The sequence below is a fragment of the Vulpes vulpes genome, chromosome 5, assembly GCF_048418805.1.
Source record: "Vulpes vulpes isolate BD-2025 chromosome 5, VulVul3, whole genome shotgun sequence".
NCBI lineage: Eukaryota > Metazoa > Chordata > Mammalia > Carnivora > Canidae > Vulpes > Vulpes vulpes.
Genome location: NC_132784.1, coordinates 65,229,455 through 65,256,674, shown reverse-complemented (window position 1 = coordinate 65,256,674; position 27,220 = coordinate 65,229,455). Strand labels below are relative to the sequence as shown.

At 51.6% G+C, this 27,220-nt stretch overlaps 4 protein-coding genes across 5 annotated transcripts; 2 read left to right on the top strand and 2 right to left on the bottom strand.

Moving 5' to 3' along the window:
- The first annotated feature begins 750 nt into the window (after positions 1-750).
- CATSPER1 (cation channel sperm associated 1) lies at positions 751-10,320 on the top strand. The gene is made up of 13 exons (XM_072760161.1): positions 751-969; positions 1,122-1,578; positions 2,778-2,990; positions 4,401-4,514; positions 4,670-4,820; positions 5,114-5,205; positions 5,319-5,462; positions 5,628-5,691; positions 5,871-5,943; positions 6,087-6,147; positions 7,329-7,404; positions 10,021-10,135; positions 10,294-10,320. Exons 1-13 carry the CDS (start codon positions 751-753, stop codon positions 10,318-10,320), a joined length of 1,806 nt encoding a protein of 601 aa, XP_072616262.1.
- A 3,112-nt stretch (positions 10,321-13,432) lies between these two features.
- CST6 (cystatin E/M) lies at positions 13,433-15,435 on the bottom strand. Its single transcript, XM_072758438.1, has 3 exons — positions 14,809-15,435; positions 14,172-14,297; positions 13,433-13,616 (listed from the first exon to the last, which is right to left on the bottom strand). The coding sequence occupies exons 1-3, from the start codon at positions 15,406-15,408 to the stop codon at positions 13,533-13,535; spliced, it is 810 nt and encodes a 269-aa protein (XP_072614539.1). The 5' UTR covers positions 15,409-15,435; the 3' UTR covers positions 13,433-13,532.
- Positions 15,436-20,292: 4,857 nt separating this feature from the next.
- Positions 20,293-21,957, bottom strand: BANF1 (barrier to autointegration nuclear assembly factor 1). 2 transcript variants are annotated; one of them, XM_026004396.2, is made up of 3 exons: positions 21,819-21,957; positions 21,034-21,171; positions 20,293-20,822 (listed from the first exon to the last, which is right to left on the bottom strand). In XM_026004396.2, the coding sequence occupies exons 2-3, from the start codon at positions 21,154-21,156 to the stop codon at positions 20,676-20,678; spliced, it is 270 nt and encodes an 89-aa protein (XP_025860181.1). In that variant the 5' UTR covers positions 21,157-21,171; positions 21,819-21,957; the 3' UTR covers positions 20,293-20,675. The 2 variants fall into 2 exon arrangements, with proteins under 2 accessions (XP_025860181.1, XP_072614540.1); XM_072758439.1 differs by lacking the exon at positions 21,819-21,957 and adding an exon at positions 21,418-21,500.
- On the top strand, positions 21,958-26,718 carry EIF1AD (eukaryotic translation initiation factor 1A domain containing). Its single transcript, XM_026004395.2, has 6 exons — positions 21,958-22,464; positions 23,315-23,488; positions 23,635-23,743; positions 23,845-23,953; positions 24,125-24,175; positions 24,720-26,718. Exons 2-6 carry the CDS (start codon positions 23,402-23,404, stop codon positions 24,862-24,864), a joined length of 501 nt encoding a protein of 166 aa, XP_025860180.1. The 5' UTR covers positions 21,958-22,464; positions 23,315-23,401; the 3' UTR covers positions 24,865-26,718.
- Positions 26,719-27,220: the final 502 nt, after the last annotated feature.

Genomic DNA, 27,220 nt, shown 5'->3' with positions numbered 1-27,220 from the left:
TTTCTAGAAGCCCAGTGCCACAGCTTAGGTGGGAAGCGTATGTAACTCAGGAAGAAGACTTTTGGGCCCATATCTTGACCTCTCCTCATTCTAGGGTTCCCAGTATAGTCATGGATCAACCCTTGTTGGCTGAAATGGCTCAAAAGGAGGCAGACACCAATAATTTGGATGTGTTATCTCACCCTTGCTCACCAACCCCACATCACAGATCAGGCCATAGTGGAGTCCACCACCATCATGAGTCTCATCATCACAGTGGGTCCCCCCATCACGGCGAGTCTCACCACCACGGTGGGTCCCCCCATCATGGCGAGTCCCACCACCTTGGTGGGTCCCACCATCACTGCGAGTCCAATCACCTTGGTGAGTCCCACCATCTTAATGAGTCCCACCATCACAGCATGTCCCATCATCATGGCACGTCCCATCATTCTGGCAGGTCCCACCATCATGGCACATTCCATCATCCTGGTGGGTCCCACCATCATGGCATATCTCATCATCATGGTGGGTCTCACCACCCTGGTGAATTCCAAGATTTTCATGACAATGCCTACTCCCACCATTCCTCCTGCTCTCACCACTCCCACCACCATGGTGGGGCCCACCATTATGGTGGAACCCACCACTTCACATCCCTTGCCCTGACTCCTCATGGCACTGCTCTCTCCCATCATTCCAATGGTGAGGGCCACTTTGACGGTAAGTACCACCATGGTAGCAGAGGACATCATGATAGGCCCCACCACCATGGTGGGCCCCACCACCACAGTGAGCCCTACCATGACAGTGGGTCTTACCACCACGGTGAGTCTTACCACCACAGTGAGCCCTACCACCAGAGTGGGTCTTACCAATATGATGAGTCCTATCACCATGGTGGACCCCACCACCATAGGGGATCCCGCCACCATGATGGGTTTTACCACCATGGTGAGGTTTCCCACCACAGCAGGATCCATTCCCAAGGTGAGCCTTACCACCATAAAGATTCCTATACATATGGTGACTCTCACTATGACAGTGAGGCCTATTACAATGGTAGGCACCGACATCATGAAGCCCGCCACCATAGAGGGCCTCTTTATCATGGAGAGACCTTATCCCACCCTTCTTATGAGGGATCCTACCACGATCACATACCTCACTATTATGATGAGTACCACCAGAGCCACCGCAGTGAGCACCATGGCCACCATGGCAAGCACCACCATGGCCACCACGGCGAGCATCACCATGGTCACCACGGCGAGTACCACCGTAATGTGCATCGTCAGGATTATCTCCATGGTGATTACCGCTATGGGGAGTACCCTCATGGTAGCTCCCAAGGCTTTGGCCCACACAAGTCTCAGACTGTGGCCAGAGCCTCCCTTGGCTCTTCGCTTTCTCATTCAGTAGCCCTCCAGCCTAGCAAGCTCCAGATACAGCACTCAGCCTTCAGCCTGACTCGTTCCCGCAGTGCAGTGCACTCACAAGGATCCCAAGTGTCCAACAAAGTCCACCCTCAGGATTCCTCCTCTAAAACTTCCTCAGAAAGCTGGACAGAAGAAGATGAACAATTTCAGAAGCGCAAAAGTAAGTTCCTGCCTGCTCCCCATCCCCAACTCCCACTGCCTGGCCCAGATTCCAGTCCTGACTTGGATCCTGCACTGACCTCCTACAGATCATGAGGCATGAATCTTACCTGCATGCATATTCCACTGGCTATTCAGTCACCTGACTGTTCATCATCCAATCTCCTGGTCCTTTTTTTTTTTTTTTTTTTTTTTTATTTATGATAGTCACAGAGAGAGAGAGAGGCAGAGACACAGGCAGAGGGAGAAGCAGGCTCCATGCCCTGGGAGCCCGACGTGGGATTCGATCCCGGGTCTCCAGGATCGCGCCCTGGGCCAAAGGCAGGCGCCAAACCACTGCGCCACCCAGGGATCCTTAATCTCCTGGTCCTTAAATGATGCATCTCTTCCAGCGACCAGCTGTTTGTTCATCCAGTCACTGCTGTGCATATATACACTCACTTCTCAAATATTTCTTCTTGTCTAATATGAGCCTGGGCCCTGGAAGTGCAGAGAAAACAAATCCTGCCCTCGAGGGGCTCCAAGACTGGAGGTAGTCACTTAAACAACAAATCCTAGTCCACCCTCCATACCAGGACAATTTCCACTGTCGGTTCTATTTGTCCACATTTCCCCCACTAAACTGTGAACATCTTGATAGAGATTGGGAACCAGTGTCTGAATGAGGCCTTTGTTTCAGGGCAGGGAGGAACCTTGGCTATGAATGCACAACCCTCCAAGCTTGGCCCCAAGACATTCCGTAAACAGGGTAACAGTCTCACAAACAAGCAGAGAGGGGTAGGTGCCTAATTGGATGGAAGTAGGGAAGGCAGCCAAAAGGAGGAGATGTTCAGCAGAATCTCAGAGGAAGAAGGAGTGTTCACCTTCTCTACCCTGTACCCCAGGACAGGGTAGTGAGGAAAGTGGGGTTTTCCATGTACACATTGCTACATGAGTAAAGAAAGGCCTGAAGCTGTAGAAGCATGAGCCTGAAATCTGCTTGAGCAGACCGCAAATCCCAAACAGGCTGGCATCCACCATGGAAGGGGTCAGTCAGGTCTGTGGCCCCAGGATCAGCACAGAGCTGGCATAGAGGCACTTCAGTGAGTAAATGGTAGGCACACAGGCAGGCATGAAGAGGAACCCCAACTTAATCTGGGAGGATGCCTGGTATACCCATGCTCCCTCCCACACAGACTTGACTCTCTGTCCCCCTTATAGCTGGCAGAGCTCAGCGGTCCCACAAGAAGCTGCACACCGTGGACCTCTTCTACAGGTTGTGGGAAAAATTAAGCTACCTCATTCGGGGCCTCCGGAGAATGCTTAGGAACCTGACTGAGTCCCTAGCCTTTGAAGCCTTCATCTTCCTCACTGTCTGCCTCAACACTATTATGCTTGTGGCCCAGACCTTCGCTGAAGTAGAAGTCCGGGGTGGTAAGAGCTGGGGAGCCCCTTTCACATGGAGGAGGCCAGAGATCTTGTTCCAGGCCTCTTGTGGGCCTGATCCAGTGCTGGATGATTTATGTAACTTAGCTCATTTGATCCTTACCCCTGGGAAATAGACAACATTGCCCAGTATTTTTTTTTTTTTAAGATTTTATTTATTTATTCATGAGAGACACACAGAGAGAGGCAGAGACACTGGTAAAGGGAGAAGCGGGAATTGATCCCAGGATCCCGGGATCATAATCTGAGCTGAAGGCAGATACTGAACCACTGAGCCGCCCAGGTGCCCCCAACATTGCCCAGTATTAAAGATGAGACTCAGATCTTGCTGAGGTCAACTAGCCAGCCAGACAGGCCCGCTGAATTGAACGATGTGCTGTTTGTGATACACCCACCAGGTGGTGCATCAACCCCAAACACGCAGCCTTGCGGGGCAGTAGGAGGGAACCCAGGTGGCCTAGAAGAGCCAGGAGACCCTGAGCAAGAGGCGGTGGAGGTGAAAACCAGGCAAGGTGGCCTCTGAGGCCCTCGGCAGCAGGGTGGAAGAAAGGCCTACCACAGCGGAAATAAACTAAGCAGAGAATGCGATTGGTGCATTCTTACTCTTACCCTGTTCAGTGAATCCGATGTTCCTGAAAACACCATCAGGCAGACTGGTATTCTTATGGGACCAAAGTGGGTCTGCTGCTTGGTGAGTTCTAGACAGCCTGCCCCAGGCGGAGCTGCCTCACCAGGTCATCTTTATTTGTAGAAATAAGTAGATCAACTGGAATAATTTCTAATGCTGTGACTCCCCTAGCAAGGGAAAGCAGGCTCCTTCTCCCAGGGCTTGGGATGAATACTGAGAGCGTTTTTTTTTTTTTTTTTTTTTAAATACTTTATTTATTCAGGAGAAACAGAGAGAGAGAGAGAGGCAGAGACACAGGCGGAGGGAGAAGCAGGCTCCATGCAGGGAGCCCGATGTGGAACTCAATCCTGGGACTCCAGGATCACACCCTGAGCCAAAGGCAGACTGGCTTAACCACTAAGCCACCCAAGTGTCCCAGAGAGCGGTTTTAACATTACAGAGAGGCTGGGGCACTCTGACTCTGAAGGCTGTCTTCCTCCACCAATTCTTTTTCTGTTCCTGCGGTTTCTTCTCCCATTTCTAAAATGTAAGATTGACTGTTAGGCAGAAGCTGCTAGGAGTTTCCTGAGTTCAGGGGTCAGGCCAAGTGATAGTATTATCATTGTTTTGCAGACAAGAAAACTGAGGCGCAGAGTAATTAAGATGTACAGTCCTCAGGGCAGAGCCAGGTCCTCCCTGAAAGGGACTGTGTGTGAGGTCCAGAGGGAAGGGGGAGAAAAGGGCCAGGGTTGCTGGGAATGGCCCCCAGGGAACCCCTTCTGTCTCCACAGAGTGGTACTTCATGGCCTTCGACTCTATTTTCCTCTGCATCTACGTGGTAGAAGCTGTACTCAAGATCATTGCTCTGGGCCTCAAGTATTTTTCTGACTCCTGGAACAATCTGGGTGTGTGTATCTGGGGGTGGGGGCAGTGAGCCACTGGACTGCTATAGGGGGCTGAGGACAGAAGGGGACTGGCAGGCAGTGGTGGTGTCAGAGGACCACAGGTGTGAGTGAGGGCCTGTGCAGGACCCTGACACCCAGCCCCACTGTGCCCTCAGACTTCTTCATCATGATCATGGCTATGCTGGATTTCCTGCTCTTACAGTTCAACTCCTTCACTTTCGTCTACCACCAAAGTGTCTTCCGGATCTTCAAGGTGTTCAAGAGCTTGCGGGCCCTGAGGGCCATCCGGGTCCTGCGGAGGCTCAGGTCAGGGGGGCACAGCTGCCCACTCTGGGGTGGGGATTCCACAGGACAGAGTACGCAGGCCTGGGCTTCTAGGGAACCTACTGGGACCTGTTCAGGGGAGACGGGAGCCAGGACGCTGTGGACTCCAGCCCACTTCTGATAAGCCTCCTGCCACCTGCTAGGATCAATCACTTCCAGAGAGTGCTGGACTCTCCCAAACCACTGGCAAAGCAGGGACCTTCTGTAGCTGCCAGTACAGATCCCCCACCAACCCCTCTCATTCATTCAGCCTCCCTCTCAACTTCCGCCCACAGCATCTTGACCAGCCTCCAGGAAGTGACTGGGACCCTGGCACGGTCCTTGCCGTCCATCACTGCCATCCTCATCCTCATGTTTACCTGCCTATGTATCCTGTGCTGTGGTTGGAGGGGCGGGGAGGACGGGGGTTGGGTGGGAGCCCAAGGTGCTGTGATGGGAGGAATGGGACTCTGCGAACCTGGTTTGACCCTCAACAGCCAGTCCTCTTTTCTGTGGTGCTCCGGGCTTTGTTCCGTCTATCTGACCCGAAGCGCTTCCAGAGCATCTTCACCACCATCTTCACCCTTTTCACCTTGCTCACCCTGGATGACTGGTCCAGCATCTACCTGGACAGCCGGGCCCAGGGTGAGACAGGCCCCAGGCTGGGTGGAGGGCAGGGGCTTGGTGGGGTGGGCAGACCCCAGTGGATTGGTTACCCCATCTGCAAAGTGGGACATCTGATGTGCGCTGGCAGGGGTGTGACGAGGGCAGGTGAAGAACTCACAGCTCAAACGACACCCTCTCTCCCAGGTGCCTGGTACATCATCCCCATTCTCATGATTTACATCATCATCCAATACTTCATCTTCCTCAAGTGAGGACCCCACCCCTACTTTGCTCCCTGGCTTCACCCCCACCCCCACCTAACCTTGAGGCACCCCTCCCCAGTCTTCTCCCCTTGGTCATGCCACAATGAGCCCAGAGAAGGGTGCGGGGCCTCTCCTACAGCCTCCTCCTCGGGAGTACCCCACTATCCACTCTCACCATCCCCAGCCTGGTGATTGCTGTCCTGGTGGATAACTTCCAGATGGCTCTGCTCAAAGGCCTTGAGAAAGTAAAGCAGGAGGTACTGAGGGGCGTGGGGCAGGTGGACCAGTTGGGGGAAACATGAAAGGGCGGGCACAGGGGCTGGGAGGAAGGGAAGAGGGGGCTCCAGGAAAGGGCAGACAGGAAGGGGACTCTGGCAGGACAAAGGCCTCTTCTTCCCAGAGGGCTGCCCGGATCCACGAGAAGCTGCTGGATGACTCACTGACAGAACTCAGCAAATCAGGTGCTGGCTCTCCTTCCACTGTCAGACACGGAATTCCAGGTTCAGTGGCAGAGTTTGAGAATCTGAGACTCAGGAAGACTTTCAGAGCCTAGAACTTTGGTCCAAATTGCCTTTTGACTGATTGTCAATTCTTGAAAGCCCCATTTGTGAAATGACTAATTGACCAAACGATGATTCATTCACCGAATACTCATCTCTTCTAATAACTTATAAAGGATATGGCACTTGGTTTTACATGGGATGGTTCCAGCTGCCTTTGAGGGTTTTGTCACAGTATTACACACACTTGTCCAGAGTCACTCAGAGTGGATTGAGAGTCAAAAATCAAAGTTTCCTGCACATGTTCATTTTTACAAACCTGACTTTCTGAGTGAATTGATTTTGAGATAGTTGATTTGCTTCCTGCTTAAAGATCTTCATAACCTTAGAATCTGTATTCCAAGGATCCCACTCTTAGTCTCATCAACACTAGAGGGTCTCAAGGGTCTCAAGGGGTCATTGGGTCTCAAGGGGTCCCTGGGTCACTCCTTCCATCAGGGATAGACACATAGGGCAAAAAAGCTTAAGCAAAAAGAGGAATTAATTGGCACAGATTACTTAGCAAATTGAGGATGTGTGGGTTTTCAGGAATGGCTGGATCCAGGATTCGGTCTCTTTCCATCTCTCTGCTCTGTAGTCCTCTGCATGGCTTTGTGTTTATGGTGGCCCTTCCCTTGTGGGGGGAACTCGGCCACCTGCCACTCTAGTCCCAAATCTTCACAGGTTAGCCATCCCTATCATGCCAAGCAGACACTTCCTCTTCTTCCAGTATTTAAAGTCCCAGAAATGAGTCTTCTTTACTTTGGTCACCTGACTATCTTGGAACCAATCACTCTGGTGGAAAGAATAGGCTGTTCTGATTGGCCAGGCCTGAGTCACATGTCCTTAGATGTGGGAGACAAGGTGGACCCAAAAGGAACAGGAGTAGTTCCTCAGGAAAAGTAGGGGACTTTTACCAGAGGGAGAGACAAATGAACAAACAAATCTGATGCGCACTCCACATCCAGAGAATCCACCTCTCTGAGGGCATTGTGGACAAAAACTCTTTTAACCCCCTCTGAATACCTCTGTGACACACTGGATTTCTTCCACCTCCTTTCAATCCAGGCATCTTCTTGACTTTCCTCCTTTTTTACACCCAGAACCTGAAGAGGTAGTGAGTGAACACACCAAACAGAAGCAGCTCATTGAGAAAAAATTTGGGACCATGACTGAGAAGTAAGGAGATGCAAAGAGAGGGGAGGTCTGGTGTCTGAGGGGAGAGGTCTGGGGTCTGACCCATGGGCTGGCAGGGCAAGAGACATTGCCCACCTTTCTGGAAGGGGGGGTGGAACACCAAGGCCCATGTAGAGCCTATGAGTGGAATGTGGAGACCGTAAGGGGCTGCTGCTCACCTTGCGCTATCTTCTGCCACCAAGAGAATCCCACCAGCAGTGCCTACAGGGCCATGAGAGCCCCTCGGAGGCCAAGGGCAAAAGGATGGCAGCAGGGAGGTCCTGGATGTACAGTGATTCTGCTCATCTGTTTACTCGAGAAACATCCCTGCCCCTTGCTCTGGGTCAGGCCCTGCAAGGACTCCCAGACACAGACTAGCCCCTGTCCACAAGAGCCCTATTGCCAATGACCTGTGCTGGGCCGTGAGGGTGGTGGACTTTGGCTAGGTGGAGAGGTGAAGGAGGCACGTCAAGGAATAGCTTGGGTAAAGGCCTGGGAGGCAGATGGTCAGCACCCATTCCTGTCAAATCAGTTGGGCAGCTGGGGACTCGTGGCTGTGCTCATGGCGAGGGGACCTTGGCATAGACTCATGATTTCTGGCTCTCAGGCCTAGCTCTGCAGAGAACCTTCCCTCTGAAAGCTGGGTCCCACTGCATTTCATCCATACTGGCTCTAAACCATCAGACAGGACAGCCCGACTATTGGTAGCCTCCAGCTCCTTCTCACCTGCTATCCTCACTCAAGCCTCAAAGGCCCTCTGTGACCCAGCCTTTGCCAACCTCCCTTGTTTCCTTGGCTACTACTTCCTGCTGTCCCCACACTGTTTCCCAAGGGCAGTCCATCCTTCTCCACCTCTGATGGAGAACTGTTGTCCATACTGTTTGTCCACACTGTTGTCTCTGCCTGGAATGTTCTCTGGGTGCCAATGCTGGGCTCAAGCAACCACCAATTGGGAGACCCGAGTTCCAATCCTACTTGCCTCACTTCCTGGCCTTCCTGCCCCCTTCCAGGTTCCAGCAACTTGCCCACTGGCCTAGTGAACCCTTGGCACTTCTGTAACATTTTCTTGGGGGTTTCCTGGCCTCCAGACTCTTCCACCTGGTCCACCTCCACAAAGGGTGCCCTCTGGTTTTGTCTGTTGATTGGTTGTTGTTGTTTGTTTTATTTTTATTATTATTTATTTATTTATGATAGTCATACAGAGAGAGAGAGAGAGAGAGAGAGAGAGAGAGGCAGAGACATAGGCAGAGGGAGAAGCAGGCTCCATGCACCGGGAGCCCGATGTGGGATTCGATCCTGGGTCTCCAGGATCGAACCCTGGGCCAAAGGCAGGCGCCAAACCACTGTGCCACCCAGGGATCCCTTGTTGTTTGTTTTAATCTTTCCTTTCTTTTTATTTATTTAGAAAGTGGTCTTTGTTAAAAGCAGTTTAGGCTTTTCCTTTGCATCAGACTTTGAAACCCTACAAGGCTCTTGGCTCCTTTGATAAGGTCTTGGCACTTTGTGTTGACCTTTTCTGGGTGTCTCCATCTCCAATTCACCCACTCTCTACAGCCTCCTTCCCTGAGGCCTGCCCTGGCCTCCAGTATACTTCAGTTTCTCTAGAGTAAGCGGACCAGACACCTTACCTAAGTTTGGCAAAGCCTCACATGTCTTTCAAACTCAAGTCCATGGCAGTTCCTCTGGAAGTCTTTTCTGATCCCCAGTATTGAATGAGGTTCTCCTCCTCAGGGACCCCCAGCACTCTGTTTATACTTATCACAAACATAAACACTCTTGGTTCACTTTCCTGGCCCTGCCATAGACTGAGTTCCTTAAGGACAAGTATTGTTTCCCATTAATTTGTGTCCTTAGAGCTCCTGTCAGTGTTCATTGATTTCAGTGTCATTTGATGGATGGATTTATAAAACAGGCAGGTGATGAGGGAGTTAAGAGAGGGGTAGTTGGCTGGGTGAATAGTTGGGGGGAGGCATGGTTAGGTGGATGACTGCACAACCTGATGAGGGAGTAGGTGGGTAGGTCCAGGGAAGAGCAGGTCAATGGAGGGATGTGGTGGTTTGATGAGTGAGTAGATGGCTTAGGGAGGTAGGAGGATGAAGGTGGGTGGTGAGTGGGTGAAATAGAGAGGTGTGGGTAGTTAGAAGGGCAAACACATGGGTGGGTGGATAACTGGATAACCCTACTAAGTGATGGATAACTGGGAGGGGAAACAGCAGTTAGAACCCTGTGTGGTGGGGCACCTGAGTGGCTCAGTTAGTTAGGCGTCTGCCTTTGGCTCAGGTCATGATCCTGAGGTCCTGGGATGGAGCCTCACATCATTGGGTTCCCTGCTCAGTGGGGAGTCTGCTTCTCCCTCTGCCCCTCCCCCTGCTCATGCTCACTCTCTCTCAAATAAAATCTTAAAAAAAAAAAAAAAAAACCTGTGTGGCACGGGCACAAATTGGGGCTTTTTGTTTGTGGAAAAGGAGAGATACACCATGAAAATTCCCGTTTGGGAAAGTTGCAATGGGAGGCTGGTGGGAGACAAGCAAGAAGAGCTGTCTGGGGGGCTCTGGCAGCCCAGAAGACCCTGGTAGGGAGGTCAGCTCAGGCTCCCCTCTGCCCCACTCTGCCCCTCAGGCAGCAGGAGCTCCTATTCCACTTCCTGCAGCTGGTGGCGGGGGTGGAGCATCATCAACAGAAATTCCGCTCCCAGGGATCTGTTCTTGATGAGATTGTGGACACTGCGTTTGAGGTGAGCCAGGCAGCTCCAGAGGAGAGGGGCCAGAGTGGGGGGGACCCCAGAGGGCCAGGCGCGGGAGGCTTGTGCCCAGAGTGCCCCAGTCACATGGGCATGTGTGGGGGAAGGCGGAGGCCAGTGCCAGCTCAGTCACCCTCCCTTCCTACCCCCAGGCTGGAGAAGAAGACTTCAGGAAGTGACCCCTGGATGGAGACAGTCCTGGGATGCAGATTTCAGCCTCTGGCAAGCTGCCTACAGGGTGTGGGGGGTGTGGTAGGGGGGTGAAAGTCAGGACGAAAGTCCCCTGATCTGCTGGAATGATCTCTGGCCTGCAGGGCTGGGCCCTAACAGAATTTTAAAACCCCAAGTCGCTCTGTGTCCTCCCTGGCGAAACCAAGGCTCAGGGCAGGGGAACTGTGCACATGGATGTGTGTGCACTGGTGGTGTGTGTGAATGTGTGTCTACACGTGTCTACACGTGCACGTGTGTTGTGTGTGTACACATATTGAGTGTGTTGTGTGTGAAAGGCGGTCTTCTTAGTCCCCTCCAGGGCCTGCATTCTAGCTCAGCCGTGCATTAGCAGCAGCCAGAGAGGTGACTCCGAAAAGGGGCCAGGCTCAGTGCTGGAGGGGTGAGTGGGCAGTCACCTTGCTTTGGGGAAGAAGGCCCATCTGGCCCAGGAGTTGGAAGAAAAAGAACCAGCTAGAACAGCCCCTGGTTGTCAGAGCCTAGAGGACCAGTAGGCTCTAGAAATAGGGGCTCATAGCCCCGGAACTTGGGCCTACTAAGATCCTCAGAACCCAGTACAAGAATGCCAACTCAATGAGGATGGCATGCACTCAGAGGTCAGATGTCATTACCATACCCTGCCCTGCCTGGGATCAGGCTAAAGAACCTCAGTGAGAGGAAGTAGGGGTGGAGGCTGCTCAAGTCCTCCTGGTCTAAGGCTAGTGGTGGGATTGCATGTGGGGCTGGAAACTTCACTGTGTGTGTGTGTGTGTGTGTGTGTGTGTGTGTGTGTGTGCGCGCGCACGCGCGCACTAGGAGGAAATGCATGGGCCTCTATTAGAGGACAGCAGGGAATGAGCCTAATGATTGGTCCCCACCCTGCCTGGTCTGGGGTTTAGATGAGTCCCCCTTTCTTTTAGTCTGCCCAGAGCCCCTGTCCCCATGGCTGGGGCTGGAGGTGAAGCTCTGAGCCCATGCAGGGTGCTAGAGAACTAGCACTGAGTCAGGCTCGAGCCCAGCCCTGGCCCTGGGGGCTTCCCAACCGGAGTGGGGTGTTAAACTATCTTTAGCGGCCACCTCATCTCTCGCAGAGTGAAGCCCGGGTACAGTACAGGCTGGAGGGGGTCAGGAGCAGGATTCCAGAGTAGGGGCCTGAGGGGCAACAGTTGTGCCAGGTTCCCCCTACCTCCAGGCTGTACCAGACAGTGGTGAAGACTCCAGGCCCCAGGACAAGAGCAGCACCTCCCTCTCAGGCCTGGCTGAGATTACCGCTTGGCCCAGGACCTGGGGAGAGACTGCAGAGGAAATGGTTTCTGGGATGTGGGCACAGACTCCGGGGGTGGAGAGGCCACCTGGCAGATATCTGCAAGCCTCGCCTCACCCACCACCTCACACATTCATTCAACAAGCATTTCCTGTCACTTCCTAGTGCCAGCTCCACGCTGGAGGCTCCTGCTGGGTGGCTTGGGGTGGGGGTGAGGGGGCTTCCAAGCAGTGGCCACATTCCAGGGCCCCTGGGCTGACTGAGCTGCCACATCTGACAGGCAGGGGCAAAGCAGAGCTGATGTTTTCCCCTGGATCCCTAGCTTCTGTCAGACTCAGCCCCTTGGCTCCTCAGACTTCCTCGTGCAAGTCGCCTCTGTTCTCCACTTCCCCAACTCTATGCCAGGATGGCCTCTGAGAACAGAAGGCAGGGCCTGGGATCTGGCACCGTTCCTCAGGAGGTCCCAGCGCTGGGCAGGGAACCGAAGGCAGGCACAGTGGCGGATGTGAGGCCTTGCCTGGAGCAGCAGAAGACAAGAGGCAGGGAGCATTCTCCACACGCATAGCCACAGCAGTTCTGCTGCCTGGGCCTGGTGGGGCCCACACCTACTGCTCCCAAGGGATCCAATTACTGACTTGCCTTTTCCAGGTGTGGGTGTGTGTTTGTGCACCTGAGGCACAGCTCTGGGTGGGGCATGTGGGTCTCTGGGGCTGTGTGTGTGGAGGTCTGTATACATCTCCAGGTTGGTTGGGGTGGAGGGTATTGCTTCTGTGTGTGTGTGTATGTGTGTGTTTCTGGGTTGCTAGGCTGTGTATGCCTGTGATTTCCTGGACATGTGTACTTTGGGAGGATCCAAGGGTGTACTGTGGTTTCTGTGTGTGTGTGTGTGTGTGTGTGTGTGTGTGTGTGTGTAGTGAGAATGATTTGCAGCCATAAATTCAGTTGTGCAAAAAATGTTGCAGTTCTATTTTCTTTCAATGACATCACATTGCATCTGTCCCCTTGTCGTCCTGTGAGCAGATTTGACCTTGGTCCCCTTTGGGCTTCCTGTCCAGCCCCTTCCAGGGGTCTTGGCTGGGGCAAAGCACTGGGGAGTCCCTCTGGCATATGGCCCGCAGCCTGTATTGAAAGCCACTGTCGCAGCCTTCGCGGCCTCTTGGCCTGTGGGGCTCTGCCATTGCTGGCCCCTGGACAGTAGAGGAACCTCTCAGGTTGGGAGCTCGGCGTCCTGGGGCTTGGATGGCTGAATTCAGCCTGTGCGACCCTGAGTCCTAGCAGACGAGTGAGAGCAGAGCTCAGGCCTTCCTCAGAGTAGTCACCAACTTCTGCCCCCGTTCGTTTTTCTTTTTTTTTTTTTTTTTAAGATTTTATTTATTTATTCATGAGAGACACACACAGAGAGAGAGGCAGAGACACAGGCAGAGGGAGAAGCAGGCTCGATACCGGGTCTCCAGGATCAGGCCCTGGGCTGAAGCCTGCGCTAAACCGCTGAGCCACCCTGGCTGCCCACCGCCCCCACCCCCCCACCCCGGTTTGGTCTTGAGGCATCATCCCTCTCCTGTGGCTTTGTCTCCTACCCCTTAACTCAGAATATTCAGAGTCCTTGGAGGTTAGGTCCTCTGTGTCTATGATGCTAGGGTGTTTGGAAGACTCCATATTTGGGAACTGAAACCTCCAGCACTGTATGGGTTAAGACAATAGAAGCTCAACTGGGGGTGGTATGGACTCTCTTTCGAATGGGGAGGGGGCGCTGCCAGAGGAGGCACAGGAGACAGGAGAGGGGGGTCATGGGTAGGAGTGAAGAACTCAGGAGAGTCCAATGCGAGAAGCAGTGCTAGCAATTTATTGTGACAGATATGCCCATAGGCCTGAAGTGCCTTCCCAGGATGCACCTGTTTTTCCCACATCCAAAGGGGTCTACTATATGGTCACGCAGTTATGCTTTAGAAGTTGGGAGGAATTCTCCCAGGGGATCACCAGGATCTCGAAGTCACAGCGCAGCTTCTGCAGGGAGAGCAAGGAGAGGATGGGTAAGTCTGGGCCCAAGGCATGACTCCTCACAACTGCCACCCTCAGCCTGTGACACTCTCCTCTGGGGTGTGAGAGAAACAGTCACTACTGGCCCAAAAGGACAAGGAGCCAAATGGCCAGGACTACATCCCAGATCTTTTTTTTTTTTTTCAGATTTTTTTTTTTTTAATTCATGAGAGAGAGAGAGAGAGAGAGAGAGGCGCAGAGACACAGGCAAATGGAGAAGCAGGCTCCATGCGGGGAGCCCAACGTGGGATTTGATCTCGGGTCTCCAGAATCACACCCTGGAGTGAAGGCGGCACAAAACCACTGAGCCATCCCGGGCTGCTCCTAGATCCCAGATCTTTCTAGCCCAGTCCAGTGAGAGAAGCCCCAATCTCTTTCTCTCTGCACCGCACCCTGGCCTGGAGGTTGAGTCATCCAGAAGGCAGGGACAGGTTCCACCAGGTTCAGCCTGGCCAGACAGACCAGTTCAGGCTGGACAACCTAGGGTCTTGTTTGCTGGAAAGTGGGGTGCAGGACTATTACCTCCTCCTGTACTCCTGTGGCCAGGGGGCAGGTAGTGACATCTATGCGGTCTCCAGTGGCCATGTTCTTCCGACAGGCTGTACTCCCCAACTCAACAGTCAGGTAGTACTTGACGCCAGCCACCAGCTGGGGATGGAGGACAGGAGCAGGTCAGGGATTCTGGATGCCCTTGACCCAGACCTCTCACCTCTCTCCACATTCAGCACACTGGCCTGGGCCTCGGGATTCAGACCCTGGATGGGGAAGTTCTGGTGGGGATTCCTGGGAAGACAAGCAGAGGCCTGGGCCACGCAGGAAGCTGAGACCCAGGGGTGCAGGCATCCTGAAGCCCACTGCCCTATCTCCCTCACTCCCCTCTCCCCAATCCACCCCTCAGAGCAGGAGCACCTTGAGGCTATCGAGCCACTGTGTAAGTCAGGGCTAGATCCTATTGAAATATAGATGTATTGTTCATAAATTTGTGGCATTAATTGAACTAAAAAAAATACATTGTATTCAAGTGTCCTGAATACTCTTGTGGCATCCCTGTAACCTGGTCACCGTGTGAATGCCGCACTGGTCTTGCCCTAGCCAGCGCCCCCCCCCCCCTCGCCCCTGTCCCACGCCCCCCCCCCCCCCCCCCCCCCCCCCCGCACACCTGGCTCTGCGCCTTGAGGATGTTGGTGTCTCGGAAATAGTAGAGGCTGTTGCTGCCCATGTTGTAGCTGGCCACGGCCGCCTGCGCTGCCTTCTGCACCTGCGGGTCGCTGGGCGACAGGTCCACGCGTCCTCCGACCAAGTGGTTCCCGGGGCGGGCGCGGGCGTCGCGGAGCAGCGCCAGGAGGCAGAGGGCGAGCAGGCCCAGGCCCAGCGCCCGCGGAAGGCTCGGATGCGCCATGGCCGGCAGTGCTGGGCCGGCGCGAGCTCCGCTTTTACCGGCTCGAGGCCCCGCCCGCCCCGCCCCGCGCCCCCGCGGCAGCAGCCGGGAGGGATCGCGGAGCCTGGGCGGTGTGCGAGGCCAACTTCCTCCCGCCTCGGGGGCAGCGGGAGGGCCCAGCATGCCTGCCTTCCTTCCAGGGACAGACCCGGTTCCGTGAGGGAAAGGACAGGGAGTCCCTGGCCAGTGCCCACCACTCAGTTCACAGGAGGCCCGACGAGTATGAAATACCGACAACTGGGATCCCTGGGTGGTGCAGCGGTTTAGCGCCTGCCTTTGGCCCAGGGCGCGATCCTGGAGACCCGGGATCGAATCCCGCATCGGGCTCCTGGTGCATGGAGCCTGCTTCTCCCTCGGCCTGTGTCTCTGCCTCTCTCTCTCTCTGTGACTATCATACATAAAAAAAAAATAATAATAATAAAAAATTAAAAAAAAAAATACCAACAACTATTAGTGAGCTGTTACTATTGCCACCATTTCCTGGCCGTGGAACCTAGAAGAAATTACTTAACCGCTCGCCGCCTCAGTTTTCCTCTCTGTAAAATGGGTCGTGTGAGGACTCAACAGGTAAAGTGCTTAGAGAAGGTCTGGTCCTCTAAAAACAGCAGGAGAGGAGACTGATGTGCTGAGCCGGGGTGCTGTGTGACCCTCTTGGCCAGAAATGGAAATTAGTAATGTTTCTACTTTATGAAGAAACAGGAGGCAGAGGGGAGAACTGAATTGCCCAAAGACACCAGCTAGTAAATAGCAAATGACACTGGCTTTTGAGCCCAAGCAAATTCAACTCTGTGCTCTCAAACCAGACTGAGCCCAAGGTATGAGGATGGCCAGAGAAGGGTGTGTGTCATAGCAGCTCTGCCATTTCTTGACTGGTGACTTAAGACAGGTCCCTTGGCCTCCCAAGGTCTCACTGTGGTGAGAGAGGTGACAACTCTTACCTGCTAAGGTTATTCCAGCACTGGGCTACCCAGAGGTGAACTGTGCATGCTGGAGGTAGCAGCAAAATAGGCACAATGTGTTTTTCAGAAAAACAGGTTTAATACACAGCACTGAAGTAGCTAACACGAGAAGAGTCTCAATCTTGGTGGACTTCGTGTTTTCGGGTTCACTGTAGCTTGTACTTTTAATCACATGTTGCTGAGGGGAGGTGGGACTTTTCTGCCCTGGGACACTGAGGCCTTGTCAGTGCTTAAGGCCTCCAAGGATCCCGCTTGGGGCTTGGAAGAGGTAGTGGTTTACAATATCTGGCAAATGTTGGTAGCTATTACAATGATGAATATTCTAAGCAGGCATAATTCTGGGCCTCTTGGAATCCCAGGACCAGGAAGGGCAGTGATTTCCTCTTTGGGAGACCTGGCCCAGCTGCTCCACACCCCCTCAGCCCAGCTGTGAAAACCAATCTGAGATTCCAAGGAAGAGTCACAAGTTGCAGGCTCAGGTGTCTGCCTTAAAGGGACAGACCCCAGTTTGTGGGAGAGCTGGCTCAAGCTTGGCTTAATGAAGAGGCCAAGGCCAGGCAGAAACCCAACCTTAGAGAACCTGGGAGGGGGTAGAGTAAGAAGCTCAGGACCACTATGATACATGGGGCAGAGGAGGGAGAGGCAGCCTCCTGGGGCTATCCCAGGCCTGCGTTGCCATTACTTGGAGCTCAGCCATGGCCACACTTAATCTCCAACAGCTCCCTGGAAAAGTAGCCAAGGCGTGGTCTCTGATTCACCAAGGGCCAATGGGTCCCTAGCTCACTTGCCCCCACCCTACCTGTCACTACTTCTCACTGGTGCAGGAGAGTACCGCAGGTTGTACCACACCTAATGACCTCCAAAGACCTTTCACATGGGTCTATCACAAGCACTCTCAGGGAGTAAGCCTCAATTTCGTTTTTCAGGTGAAGGAAGTTAATCAGGTCAGGTCACTTGTCTAAGGTCACACTGTCTATAGGGGTGTCTTGGTGGGCCAAGGGGGACTGGGAAGGGAAATCGACAATTACTGGACTTCTGATAACATGCCAGGCCTTGAACCAGGGCCTCCACACACTCACTCATCCTCATAACTGCTCAGCAGCTGTTTTACTAGAGGGAAGGAGGGCTTTTTTTTTTTTTTTTTTTTTTAAGATTTATTTATTTGGGGTTGGGGGGCAGAGAGAGAGGGAGAGAGTCTTAAGCCAACTCTGTGCTAAGTGCAGGGTGAGACATGGGGCACAACGTGGGGCTTGATCTCATGACCCCGAGATCACAACCTGAGCCAAAACCAAGAGTCAGACAGTTAACCAACTGTACCACCCCATGGGCTGACATTTAAATAACCTCCTACTAACATTCTGCTGGTCTCAGGTCTGCTTTCTCTGATATTCTAGGTCTTGGTCCTTTGTCCTGGAGGCTAAGTTGGGACTGGATCTCTGAAGCCACGTTGTCACAAGGTACATTCTAGATGCCCTTTGTCTCCTGCTGTTCTAAGACTGAACCAGGAACTTGTGTGGGATGCATTAAGGGGCCAAAGATAAGGGGTTTCAACCTAACGTGTCACAGACACTGCCGGAGCCCCAAGCGAGAGGTGAGAAAGCGGGCTCCAGCCCCTTCAGGGACAAAGCCTGTAGGCGAGGCAGAGAAGAGCCCACGGGGAGGAAGCAGAACAGGCAGCACGTCCCACGGGCTTCTGCTGGGTGGTTCATGCCAGAACCATGAGAGTCAAAACCTGATAACCAGCATGGGCAGGAGCCATCAGAAGAGTGTTGTGGAGGAGGAGGGAGTCTCCATTACCTCCCAGAGCATCAGCAACAATCTGGCAGTATCAGGACTGAGGTAGGGGAAGACCATGGCCCTGCCAAGCTCCTGCCTAAGCACACCAGGCCTGTATGACAGCGTCACAACACAAAGGGTCAAGGCTGAGGGGACTCTGAGGCGACCCTGGACCCATCTGGGAGAGTATCAGAAACATAGCCTGAAACTCTAGGGACAGACAGCCTGAATTCCCAGCTCAGTCTGGGAGTCAGGCCGGCACCCTCCCACTAAGTAACACAAGCTGAACCTTACTCTGGCCACCTGGCACCCTTCCAGGGTGGCTGCTCACTTTCCAGACCCAGATCTGAACTGAACCCTCATGATTTCCAACTAATCACATAATTGCTCTATTCCTGGGGCTTTACTTTTGGTTTCCTTTTAGTCTTCTACTATTCTGAGATGTAGCTAATATACAGAAAAGCACACACAACATATGTTCAGTTAACAAATAGTCAATGCCTGTATTACCACCACACAGGTAAAAACATGGAAACTGCCACCCTCACCCCAAGCCTCCCCATTCCTCACGAAGGTAACTAATACTTCTTTCTACTATTGATTTTTGCAATAAGGATTTTCTTGCTTTTTCTAGTTTTACCATCTATATAGAGATTAGAGCAAGAATCCACTTAACTTTATGTGAATGGAATCACACAATTTGACGTTTTTTTGTTGGCTCAGCATTGAAATTCACCTGTCATTTGTTCGTTGTCACTGGTATGGACAGCCATTAGAGTCGGTTCAGTTGGGGGCTGTTATAAACAAAGTCGTTGTGAACACAAATTTAGGTGCAGGTATGCAGAATGTCCTTTGAAACAGCTCCAGGAGTAGAATTGCCAGGTCACAGGATGGGTCACTTCAGCTTCACCAGAAAATGCCTGTTTTCCCCAAGGGTTCAGATCAATTTCTACTCCCACCAGATGGATGTCAGCCACTCTTGCTCCATTCCATCAGCACTTGGTATTGTTTGACTTTAGAATTTCTGCCAGTGAGTGTATAATGGCATCTCATTTGCATTTCCGACTACTACTGTGCCTGAGCACTTTTTCACAAGCTTATTCACCATTTGGACATTCTTCTCATGGCTGCTTTACAGGCCTTTTTCTCTATTGTGTTATCTGCTTTGTCTTTATCATAGTCATGTTCTCTGGATGCAGTCTTGTGTTAAGTGTGTTGCAAATGTTCTTTCCCACCCTGGGTTTACATCGCTACTCTCTTTGTGGTATCTTTATTTTTTATTTAAGAATTTTATTTATTTGAGAGTGAGAAAGCATGAGCAGGGGGAGGGGCAGAGGAACAAGTAGGCTCCCCACTGAGTGGGGAGCCCAATGCGGGGGCTCGATCCCAGGACCCTGCAATCATGACCTGAGCCAAAAGCAGATGCTTAACCAGCTGAGCCACCCAGGCACCCTTCTTCATAGTATCTTTAGGCAAACAAAGTTTCTATAAATGGAAGTGAGTTTATCAACTTTTCCTTAATTTCTCCCTACCCTGAGGTCATGAGAACCTTCTCGTAGTATCCCAATTTTTGCATTTAATACTTGTTATTCTCTCCTCACCAGACTGTAAGCCCTCTGAGGAAAATTCTGTAAGCAAGTAGTTCTCAATGATGCTCCACAGAAGGAATGAAATCTAAGCAGGGCTAGGTGCTAGACAGCTAGCATTTCATACAATCCTTACAACCTCATTTTCCAAGTGGGGAAACTGAGGCTCGGAGAGGCCAAGTGACATGACCAGGGAACAAAGGGCCCTCAGGTACATGGGTTTTGAGTTACATTTTAAGAACCAACCTGACTCCTTCCTAGCAGTAAGTCCACGGTCATATTACTCAGTCTTTCTGAGCCTCTGGTTTCCTCACCTATAAAAAAGAAAACAACTACTTATTACTGTGGGAGAAAAAAATTTTGCAAAGATCTTAGCTGTGGACCTGGTTTGTACTAAGAGTTCAACAAAGACCAGGACAAAAACGTACCCAACTAACTCAGGCCCCTACAACTGTGATGTCTTATGTTTTTTCTGCCTCCCTAAGAGGACCAGCCAGACGACCAGAGCCCTGCCCACTTCTCTTAGAGGCCAGGAGAGTATATGAGGATTGGCAGACGAACTCTAACCCACATTTGATCCACCCTCTTCCTGGTATTCCTGACTCCCACTGATTTTTCCACCAGGTGCTGCCTAGCCCAGCTGTTGACTCGGTTGGTATCTGGAATATCACAGCCCACCCAGATCCCAGGAAGGGATCAACCCACACTCTTTGTCAGATTACTAAGAACACTCCAAGGCACCTGTGTGAGGCCCACATGGCTGCCCTCCAGAGTGGGAAGGAAGCTGCCAGTTTCGATCTGTACTGATAAAGGAGTGTAGCAGACCCGGTCAGTCCCTGGGGAAGTCCCAGCCCACCTGCTTTTCAACACATGAAGCCCAGTCATGAAGGCCACTGACTTTATTGATTTAAAAAACCTTACAAGGACAGTGACTGTTCTGCCAAAAAAAGGAGCCAAATAGCATAAAACAGACCAGACTAGTGGGGGTGGGGGTGAGGGAAGGGCCAGGAACTCACTCGGTAAAGCTGATAATTGTTGACATGAAACTGGCAGGGGGAAGGAGTGGGGAGATGCATGCAAGAGTGAGAGTTTCAAAAAAGTTGAAATGGTGAGAGGAAGAGAACTCCCAAGACCTTGAAGTACATCAGAAGTGAGTACAACAATAGCAATCTCTTCCTTTGTAGAGGACAGGGGAGGAGTTCCCACGCGGCTGCAAACTCGGGAGACTCCATGCTGGGGCTTGGGACTGGGGGCTATCCAGAGAGCCTCACAAGAAGGCATCGCACCACTCTCGAAGGCACCCGAAGCAGTCCCGGGACTGCTTAGCATTGGCACCACATGTGTCCTTCAGCCATTCCCGGAAGAGATCTTCATCTTTCTTTAGCACCAGAAACTGGCCAAGGACCACATAGGCCTGCAAACGGGGAAAGGGCATGCTGCTAAGTGTTCCATGGGACCAAGAAAGAACAAAGCCACTTTTGTGGCATCCAAAGCACATGAGCCTAGGAAGTGGGCAAGCTGTGGCTATCTCCTCAGGCCACCCTCAACATCTACTCTCACTTTCCTCACCCACAAAGTGAGGCCACCCTCACCCCCATCCCCCAGGTGCATGCTGCCACCCACACCTTGTCAAAGCCCCTTTCCTCCAGCTTCTTGCCCAAGACTTCACCAATCCCAGCCAGGCTCCCCACTGGCTTTTCCCCCATGGGCTCCGCCACGAAGTCTCGGTGCTTTTGGGAGGTTGTCATCTTGATCAGCTTAATCTGGGAATCCCAAGAAAAGGTTAAGTTAGGGCTGCAAACCAGTAACTCCCAAGGGCCCAGTGACAATGTTATTTATATTAAGTGAAAACTAATCCAGCCATTACGGCGGCTCACTCAGATCTCCTCGGCTCATGGGTAAGAGAACTGAGGTCCAAGAAGAGCCTTTTTCCCGCTAGGCAAAAGAATCGTTCTCTGTGGGAACCGGGTTCTCGTCCAGCCCCAGGGGAAAAACTAGCCCGCCCTCACAGGTGGCGCACGCGGGGCAGCGGGAAGATTCCCAGTCGGTAGCCTGGGTCCTCCTTGAGGCTGTCACTCCCTCTGTGACCTTGGTGGGCTAAGAAGGGAGCAAATGAAGGGTCTCTCGGTCCCACTCGCCCGCACGCGCCGCTCCCAGAGCGAGGGCACTAACCCAAAAGCGTACACCCGCTCCTCCAGCCCCGCGGGTCCGCACTCCCCGCCCCCCGCCCGCCGGCCCCGCCCCCTCCACGCGCCGCCGCGCCGCGCCCCGCCCTCTCCCCGCACGGCAGCCGGGCCGGCTCCGAGGGCGCTTCCTCTGGCCGGCTACCCGGCTAAGGCCCCTCTCCTCCCCTCCTCCCCGCACCCCCTCCCGCGTCCAGCTCGGGTCCTGCTCCGCGGCGAACGCTCACCAGCAGCTCCGGCTCCCGTAACGGCTCCTACCGCCACCCGGCTGCTCCCACCGATATCTCAAACTCACTAGAACTTTCTTCCACTTCCGCTTCCGGGTCGTCTGTAGAGCCGCTTTTAAAAAAATTCCTCTGGGCACTTCTAGCCGCGTAGAGCCATAGAGAGGAAGCGCTCCCGACCTCAACGGCGCCCTTACTAGGCACCGCTTGCGGGTTGCCTCGCGGGAAGCCCAAGCTGCCTTATGTGGTCTCGCCTCTCGGGCAGCCTGTCCGGTCTCAGGGACCTGAGGCCTTGGAGAAAATTCCATTCCCCGCTGCGCGGCATCGGGAACTCAAGAACTTAACCTTGGCCGACCCGGAGGTGGGAAGAGTTAGAGAGACGGACAGGCGGGGAGGGCGGCTGGTGAGCTTCCGAGATAGCCCCGGAAGTACGGTGTTCGGAAGGGTCCGACTCTAGAGTGCTAGTGGTCACCCGGCTAGGAGGAGTCGGAAGCGCGGGCGACCTGAGTGTGCGTCTGTCTGCCGGCGGACCCCTTTGCTGTGCCCTCGTTGGCTCAGCTACGAATTGAGTCGTGGGCGAGCCGCTCTCAGCGTCCAGTCTGGAGAACAAGGTCGTTCGGGCACCGCCCGTGGGAGACGAGGGCAGAGGGTAAGTGTCGGTCTCTGAGCGTCTTTCTTCCAGGATAGGGAAGGGGGTGGGCAGGGGACGGCAGCTAGAGGTCACACCTCGGAGTTTCCTTTGAAAACCATCAGCCTTCATGGTGCCGGTCCTCGTCTTCTCAGTACCCACGTCAGAAACCTGGCAGTGGCCGCAGACCGAGCCGGCTTACCCGACTTTTGTTAACTCGTTCCTGGAGTGGACCATCGCGCTGTCTTCTCACTGGTTTTTGACCGTAGTGTGTTGATAAGCTGGGCATCTGTGTTACGTGGCTGTGCTACACAGAGGATGTACGAATATGTTGAGGAATATACAGTTTATCTCACACTCCTTCCTGAGAGGTTTCCACAATAACTTCTGTAGAACCTGGTATTCGGTTTCTGTGATTTTGCCAGTACTTGTGAGTTGTTTTTGTTTGCCATACACTGTTCTAAGTGCTCGGCTTGCATTATTTTATTCTACTAATAGTGATTGGGTTTAATTATTATTTTTTCTCTGAAGCTAGTGAAGTTGAACAGCTAGGAAGGAGCCAAGGAAGGATTTGAATCCTAGTAATTAGGTTTTATTTACTCACTTATTTTAAAGATTTTTATGTATTTATTCATGAGAGACAGAGAGAGAGAGAGGCAGAGGCAGAGACACAGGCAGAGGAAGAAACAGGCTCCATGCAGGGAGCCTGACGTGGGACTTGATCCCAGGACTCCAGGATCACGCCCTGGGCCAAAGGCAGGCGCTAAACCGCTAAGCCACCCAGGGATCCCCTTAGTAATTAGGTTTTAGAGTTCATGTTTTTAACCAGGACACAGTCACTCCTTAGTAAAAAGGATCTCTCCATTTTCAGAACAATCCTGGGTTCTGAACTTGTCATCCAAGAAACTCAGGAATTGACAGTCTCTGCGTCCCTCACCCCCCTGGGACAGGACCCAGCATGTCTCAGGCCACCAAGAGGAAGCATGTGGTGAAGGAGGTGCTGGGGGAGCACATGGTGCCCTCTGACCAGCAGCAGATCGTGAGGGTGAGTGGCATTGGGCATAAGCTGCTCTGCCTCCCCATCCCTCTACTCCTCGTGGGCCCTTGTGATGGGGGTAGGGTGTAGCACAGCTTACCGGGTATTTGAGCTGACTGATGAGGCTGATGAGTTCTTGGTCACTCTTGGACCAGGTACTCAGGACCCCAGGGAACAATCTGCATGAGGTGGAGACAGCCCAGGGGCAGCGCTTCCTGGTGAGCATGCCCTCCAAATACCGTAAGAACATCTGGATCAAGAGAGGTGAGAGAGGCAGCCCTCTAGGAGACAACTATTTCCTGAGAGCTTGGCTTTCCCCATTACAAGCTGGATCTATTATGTTTTTTCTCCTATCTTACCTGCAGGGGACTTCCTCATTGTTGACCCTATTGAAGAGGGAGAGAAAGTGAAGGCTGAGATCTCCTTTGTGCTCTGCAAAGACCATGTACGCTCTCTACAGAAGGAAGGGCTCTGGTAGGGTAGTTCTTTTGGTCATTGGCTGCCTCATTTCTGGGGATACTGACTTCTAAGCTATGGAATTGTAGGAAGGAAGATCATAGCATCCCAGGCAGGGATAGCTGGAAACAGCTTTTTTGCTGATCCATTTTTCTGTCCTTTCTTACCCTGGCTCTTCTCTTGGCACAGGCCTGAGGCCTTTTCAGAAGTGGCTGAGAAACACAACAACAACAGGAACAGGTGAGAAACAAGCCTTATGATAAAAAATAGGGATTTAGGCTTTGGTACCTTGAGGGGAAAATAGAGACATTCTTTCTTCCTATGTAGAGTCCCTGATGAGTGCTCCTAAATATGTGGATATGAGTACAGCTTGAAAGTGAGATGCCCCAGATTAAGATTGTGGCATTGCCACTTGTAAATGAATCATTTTAAGCAGGTTACTTGATCTCTTAAGCCTGGATTTCTTTGCCTGTAAAGTGGGAGCTTTGTGAGGATTAAAGGAGTTAATGCTTATAAAATTGCTTAGCATAATACTTGGTATATGGGGTGGGTCCACTGAGCATTAGTTCATGGTTGTAAAATCATTATTGTTAAATCCAGTAGTTCTAGCAAACTTTTGATATGGGCTGGGAGGTATAGTCTTTAGAGAGTTTTTTTTGTTTTTGTTTTTGTTTAAGAGAGCTTTTGTTGGCCATATGGTCCTCCTTTTTGTGGGGCTCCTTGATTGCAGACCTATTTTTCCCAGAAGGCATTGGGTTAACCCTGTCCCTTTTCCCCCATGCAGACAGACTCAGCCAGAACTCCCTGCAGAGCCACAGTCATCAGGAGAAGAATCCAGCTCTGAAGATGATTCTGATCTCTTTGTTAACACCAACCGCAGACAATATTATGAGAGCGAGGAGGAGAGCGAAGAGGAGGAGGCAGCCTGAGTCCCTGGACCCATTTCTCCTCTTGCTCAGGGACGAGTACTTGGCTCCTCTGCGCTTGGACATTCTCAGGGTGCTCTGCAGTTCTTCTCTATCCCCTCCCCCTGCATGGGGGACAAGGCAGGGCCCCTCTCTGAACTGATCTTCTTCTCAAGGAGAATTAAACCCCTGGTGGGTAATGACTTGTGCTGGTGTCTGAGTGGCTCTTTGGAGGGAGGAGGGACTTGTGGTGAAGTTAAGAACTGCTCCTTGATGGGTCCCCCGGGTGCAGGTCCTAAATGGGTAAGAAATGGAAATGGCTGGAACCTTTCCTAGATTCTTTCTCTCATTGAGCACTCGTAAGCACCAGGGCCTGTGCTGTGCCTTCTGGCATGTATTTAATAATAACTGGGAGCGATCCCTCTGTATTGCATGCTTACAATTAGTACTGACTCAGCCATTGAGGAACACAGCTCTAGGACCTAGTGCCCCCTGCCTCTAAGAGACACTCAGGATGAATTTCATAGTGCCTCGTAAGCTGCTTTTCCTGGCTTTCTAGTCACTGTGACTATAGGAGTGCCCACCTCCTTAACTGCTGTGTGTGTCCTCTGATTAGTGGCTTTTCTGTGGCTACTCAGACATCACTCCCCAGCTCTCTTGCAAATTGTCATCCCTCTTTTTTTAAGCTTTTACCTCTGGCTATGTACCCCTTCTCCATTGTTGACATTGATCTTCTAATCACCGTTCAGACGTTGAACACTTTAACTCCCGGCTTAGAGTCTTCCACCCCTGTTTCCACCACCATTTTCTCCACCCCATGGATGGGCCTATTCAGTCTCATTGGTGCCTACCTCATTGATCACTCCTTGCACCCCTGACGTTGATAGGAGTTGCCACTCCTCTTGAATTCAAGTATCTGTAAAATCACTGCCTCCTGGTTTTCGTGCTTACCTGCTCAACTCCCTCCTCTGTATCCTCAACCACAACCACCGCCCCCACTGCCCCAACACACATTCTTACCATTATTTTCCTATCTTCACTTCCCTTCCTTGTGCAACATCGATTCCACCTACACCTTCCACTCACTTGTCTCCCTGCTGGTTCATCTAGTAAGATCTAACCTTGGCTAACCCAGCTGTTCACTTCTGTGCCTGTGTTCAAGTAAATGCTAGAGAAAACAGCCAACCTAACTCACTAGTTTTACCTTAAATTCATAATTACAAACCTCAGGTGGATGCTCAGCACTGCCTAGCAGATCTCTGGGATGTTGTACTTCAAAACTTGTATGTTGTCTACCAATTCCCCCTTCCCCTGTTAGGACCACATACTTCATTATGTGTCCTCATTACCCACCCTACAAATGTGCTCATGGATTGTCCTTTAACTTCCCCCCATGTAATCCAGCGGGACTTAAAACTTTTCTCTTGTGCCCTGGAGCTTATCCTCTTGTTTAAGGACTTTATGTGAGTTTTGTTTTTTGCCATCCTCTCTACTGGATATGTTAGTGGCAGAGGTGCTATAGAATCTCCTGTCTCAAACAATCTGAAAGGCCTGTCACTGATTCCACATCATCTCCAGCTACTGGTTCATTTATCTGTTCCTTGCTCACTTTACCTTATTTTATCTTAGTGGAGCTTTAAATATATACATGTCTATATATTTGTATGTATGTGTATATATACAAAAAATAAACTTCAGATGAGTTAAGGATATGTATGTGTGTGTGTATATCTAACTTGTCTGAAATTTATTTTTTATGGGAGGCAACTTTTTTTTTCCTAAAGGGGTAGTCATTTGTCTCTATACCATCTGTTGAATGGGTCATTCTTTACTCACAGATTTAAAATACCTTTTTAAAATAAACTGAATTCTTGCATACATGTGGGTCTCTTTTTTGAGTTTCTCATCTGTTGATGTTATGTGCACATACCACATTTTATGGCATTACTTAATCTATCTCCCTCATCCTGGCCCACTCTTCCTTGAAAATTTCCTGTTTTTTCTTACATAACTTTAGAAGGAACTTGGCAATTTGCATTTAAAAATCCTTTTGAAAAAAAAAATAAAAATAAAAATCCTTTTGAGATTTTCATCAGGGTTTTAAATCCCATAGCTTGATATGCAGAAAAATACTATCTTAACAGTTTTGAATTTTCCTACCAGAAATGGGGTATGTACTTGCTTTTATAAGTTTGTCTTCATGTGGGTCCTTCACATTTCTGGTTCAATTTAGTCCTGGAAATTTTAGAGTTACTTGTTATGAGTGGGATCTTTTGAAATTACGTTTCTGCCCATCACTGGCATTTAGGGAAAACTGTCCATCCTTGCTCACCTAATTGAGCTAATCAAATTCTTTTGTTCTCATAGTTTTTCAGTTGAT

Excerpts from the sequence above, each read along its gene's own strand:
- BANF1 (XM_026004396.2), bottom strand. The coding sequence starts at position 21,156 with ATGACAACCTCCCAAAAGCACCGAGACTTCGTGGCGGAGCCCATGGGG. Across the intron at positions 20,823-21,033 it reads AGGAAAGGGGCTTTGACAAG|GCCTATGTGGTCCTTGGCCA; the intron begins GTGTGGGTGGCA and ends CCCCGTTTGCAG.
- CATSPER1 (XM_072760161.1), top strand. The coding sequence starts at position 751 with ATGGTGGGCCCCACCACCACAGTGAGCCCTACCATGACAGTGGGTCTT. Across the intron at positions 4,515-4,669 it reads TGACTCCTGGAACAATCTGG|ACTTCTTCATCATGATCATG; the intron begins GTGTGTGTATCT and ends CTGTGCCCTCAG. Across the intron at positions 5,463-5,627 it reads CCTGGACAGCCGGGCCCAGG|GTGCCTGGTACATCATCCCC; the intron begins GTGAGACAGGCC and ends CCTCTCTCCCAG.
- CST6 (XM_072758438.1), bottom strand. The coding sequence starts at position 15,408 with ATGCGGGATTCGATCCCGGGTCTCCAGGATCGCGCCCTGGGCCAAAGG. Across the intron at positions 14,298-14,808 it reads TCCTCAAGGCGCAGAGCCAG|CTGGTGGCTGGCGTCAAGTA; the intron begins GTGTGCGGGGGG and ends CTCCATCCCCAG. Across the intron at positions 13,617-14,171 it reads CCACAGGAGTACAGGAGGAG|AAGCTGCGCTGTGACTTCGA; the intron begins GTAATAGTCCTG and ends CTCTCCCTGCAG.
- EIF1AD (XM_026004395.2), top strand. The coding sequence starts at position 23,402 with ATGTCTCAGGCCACCAAGAGGAAGCATGTGGTGAAGGAGGTGCTGGGG. Across the intron at positions 23,489-23,634 it reads ACCAGCAGCAGATCGTGAGG|GTACTCAGGACCCCAGGGAA; the intron begins GTGAGTGGCATT and ends CTCTTGGACCAG. Across the intron at positions 23,954-24,124 it reads CTACAGAAGGAAGGGCTCTG|GCCTGAGGCCTTTTCAGAAG; the intron begins GTAGGGTAGTTC and ends CTCTTGGCACAG.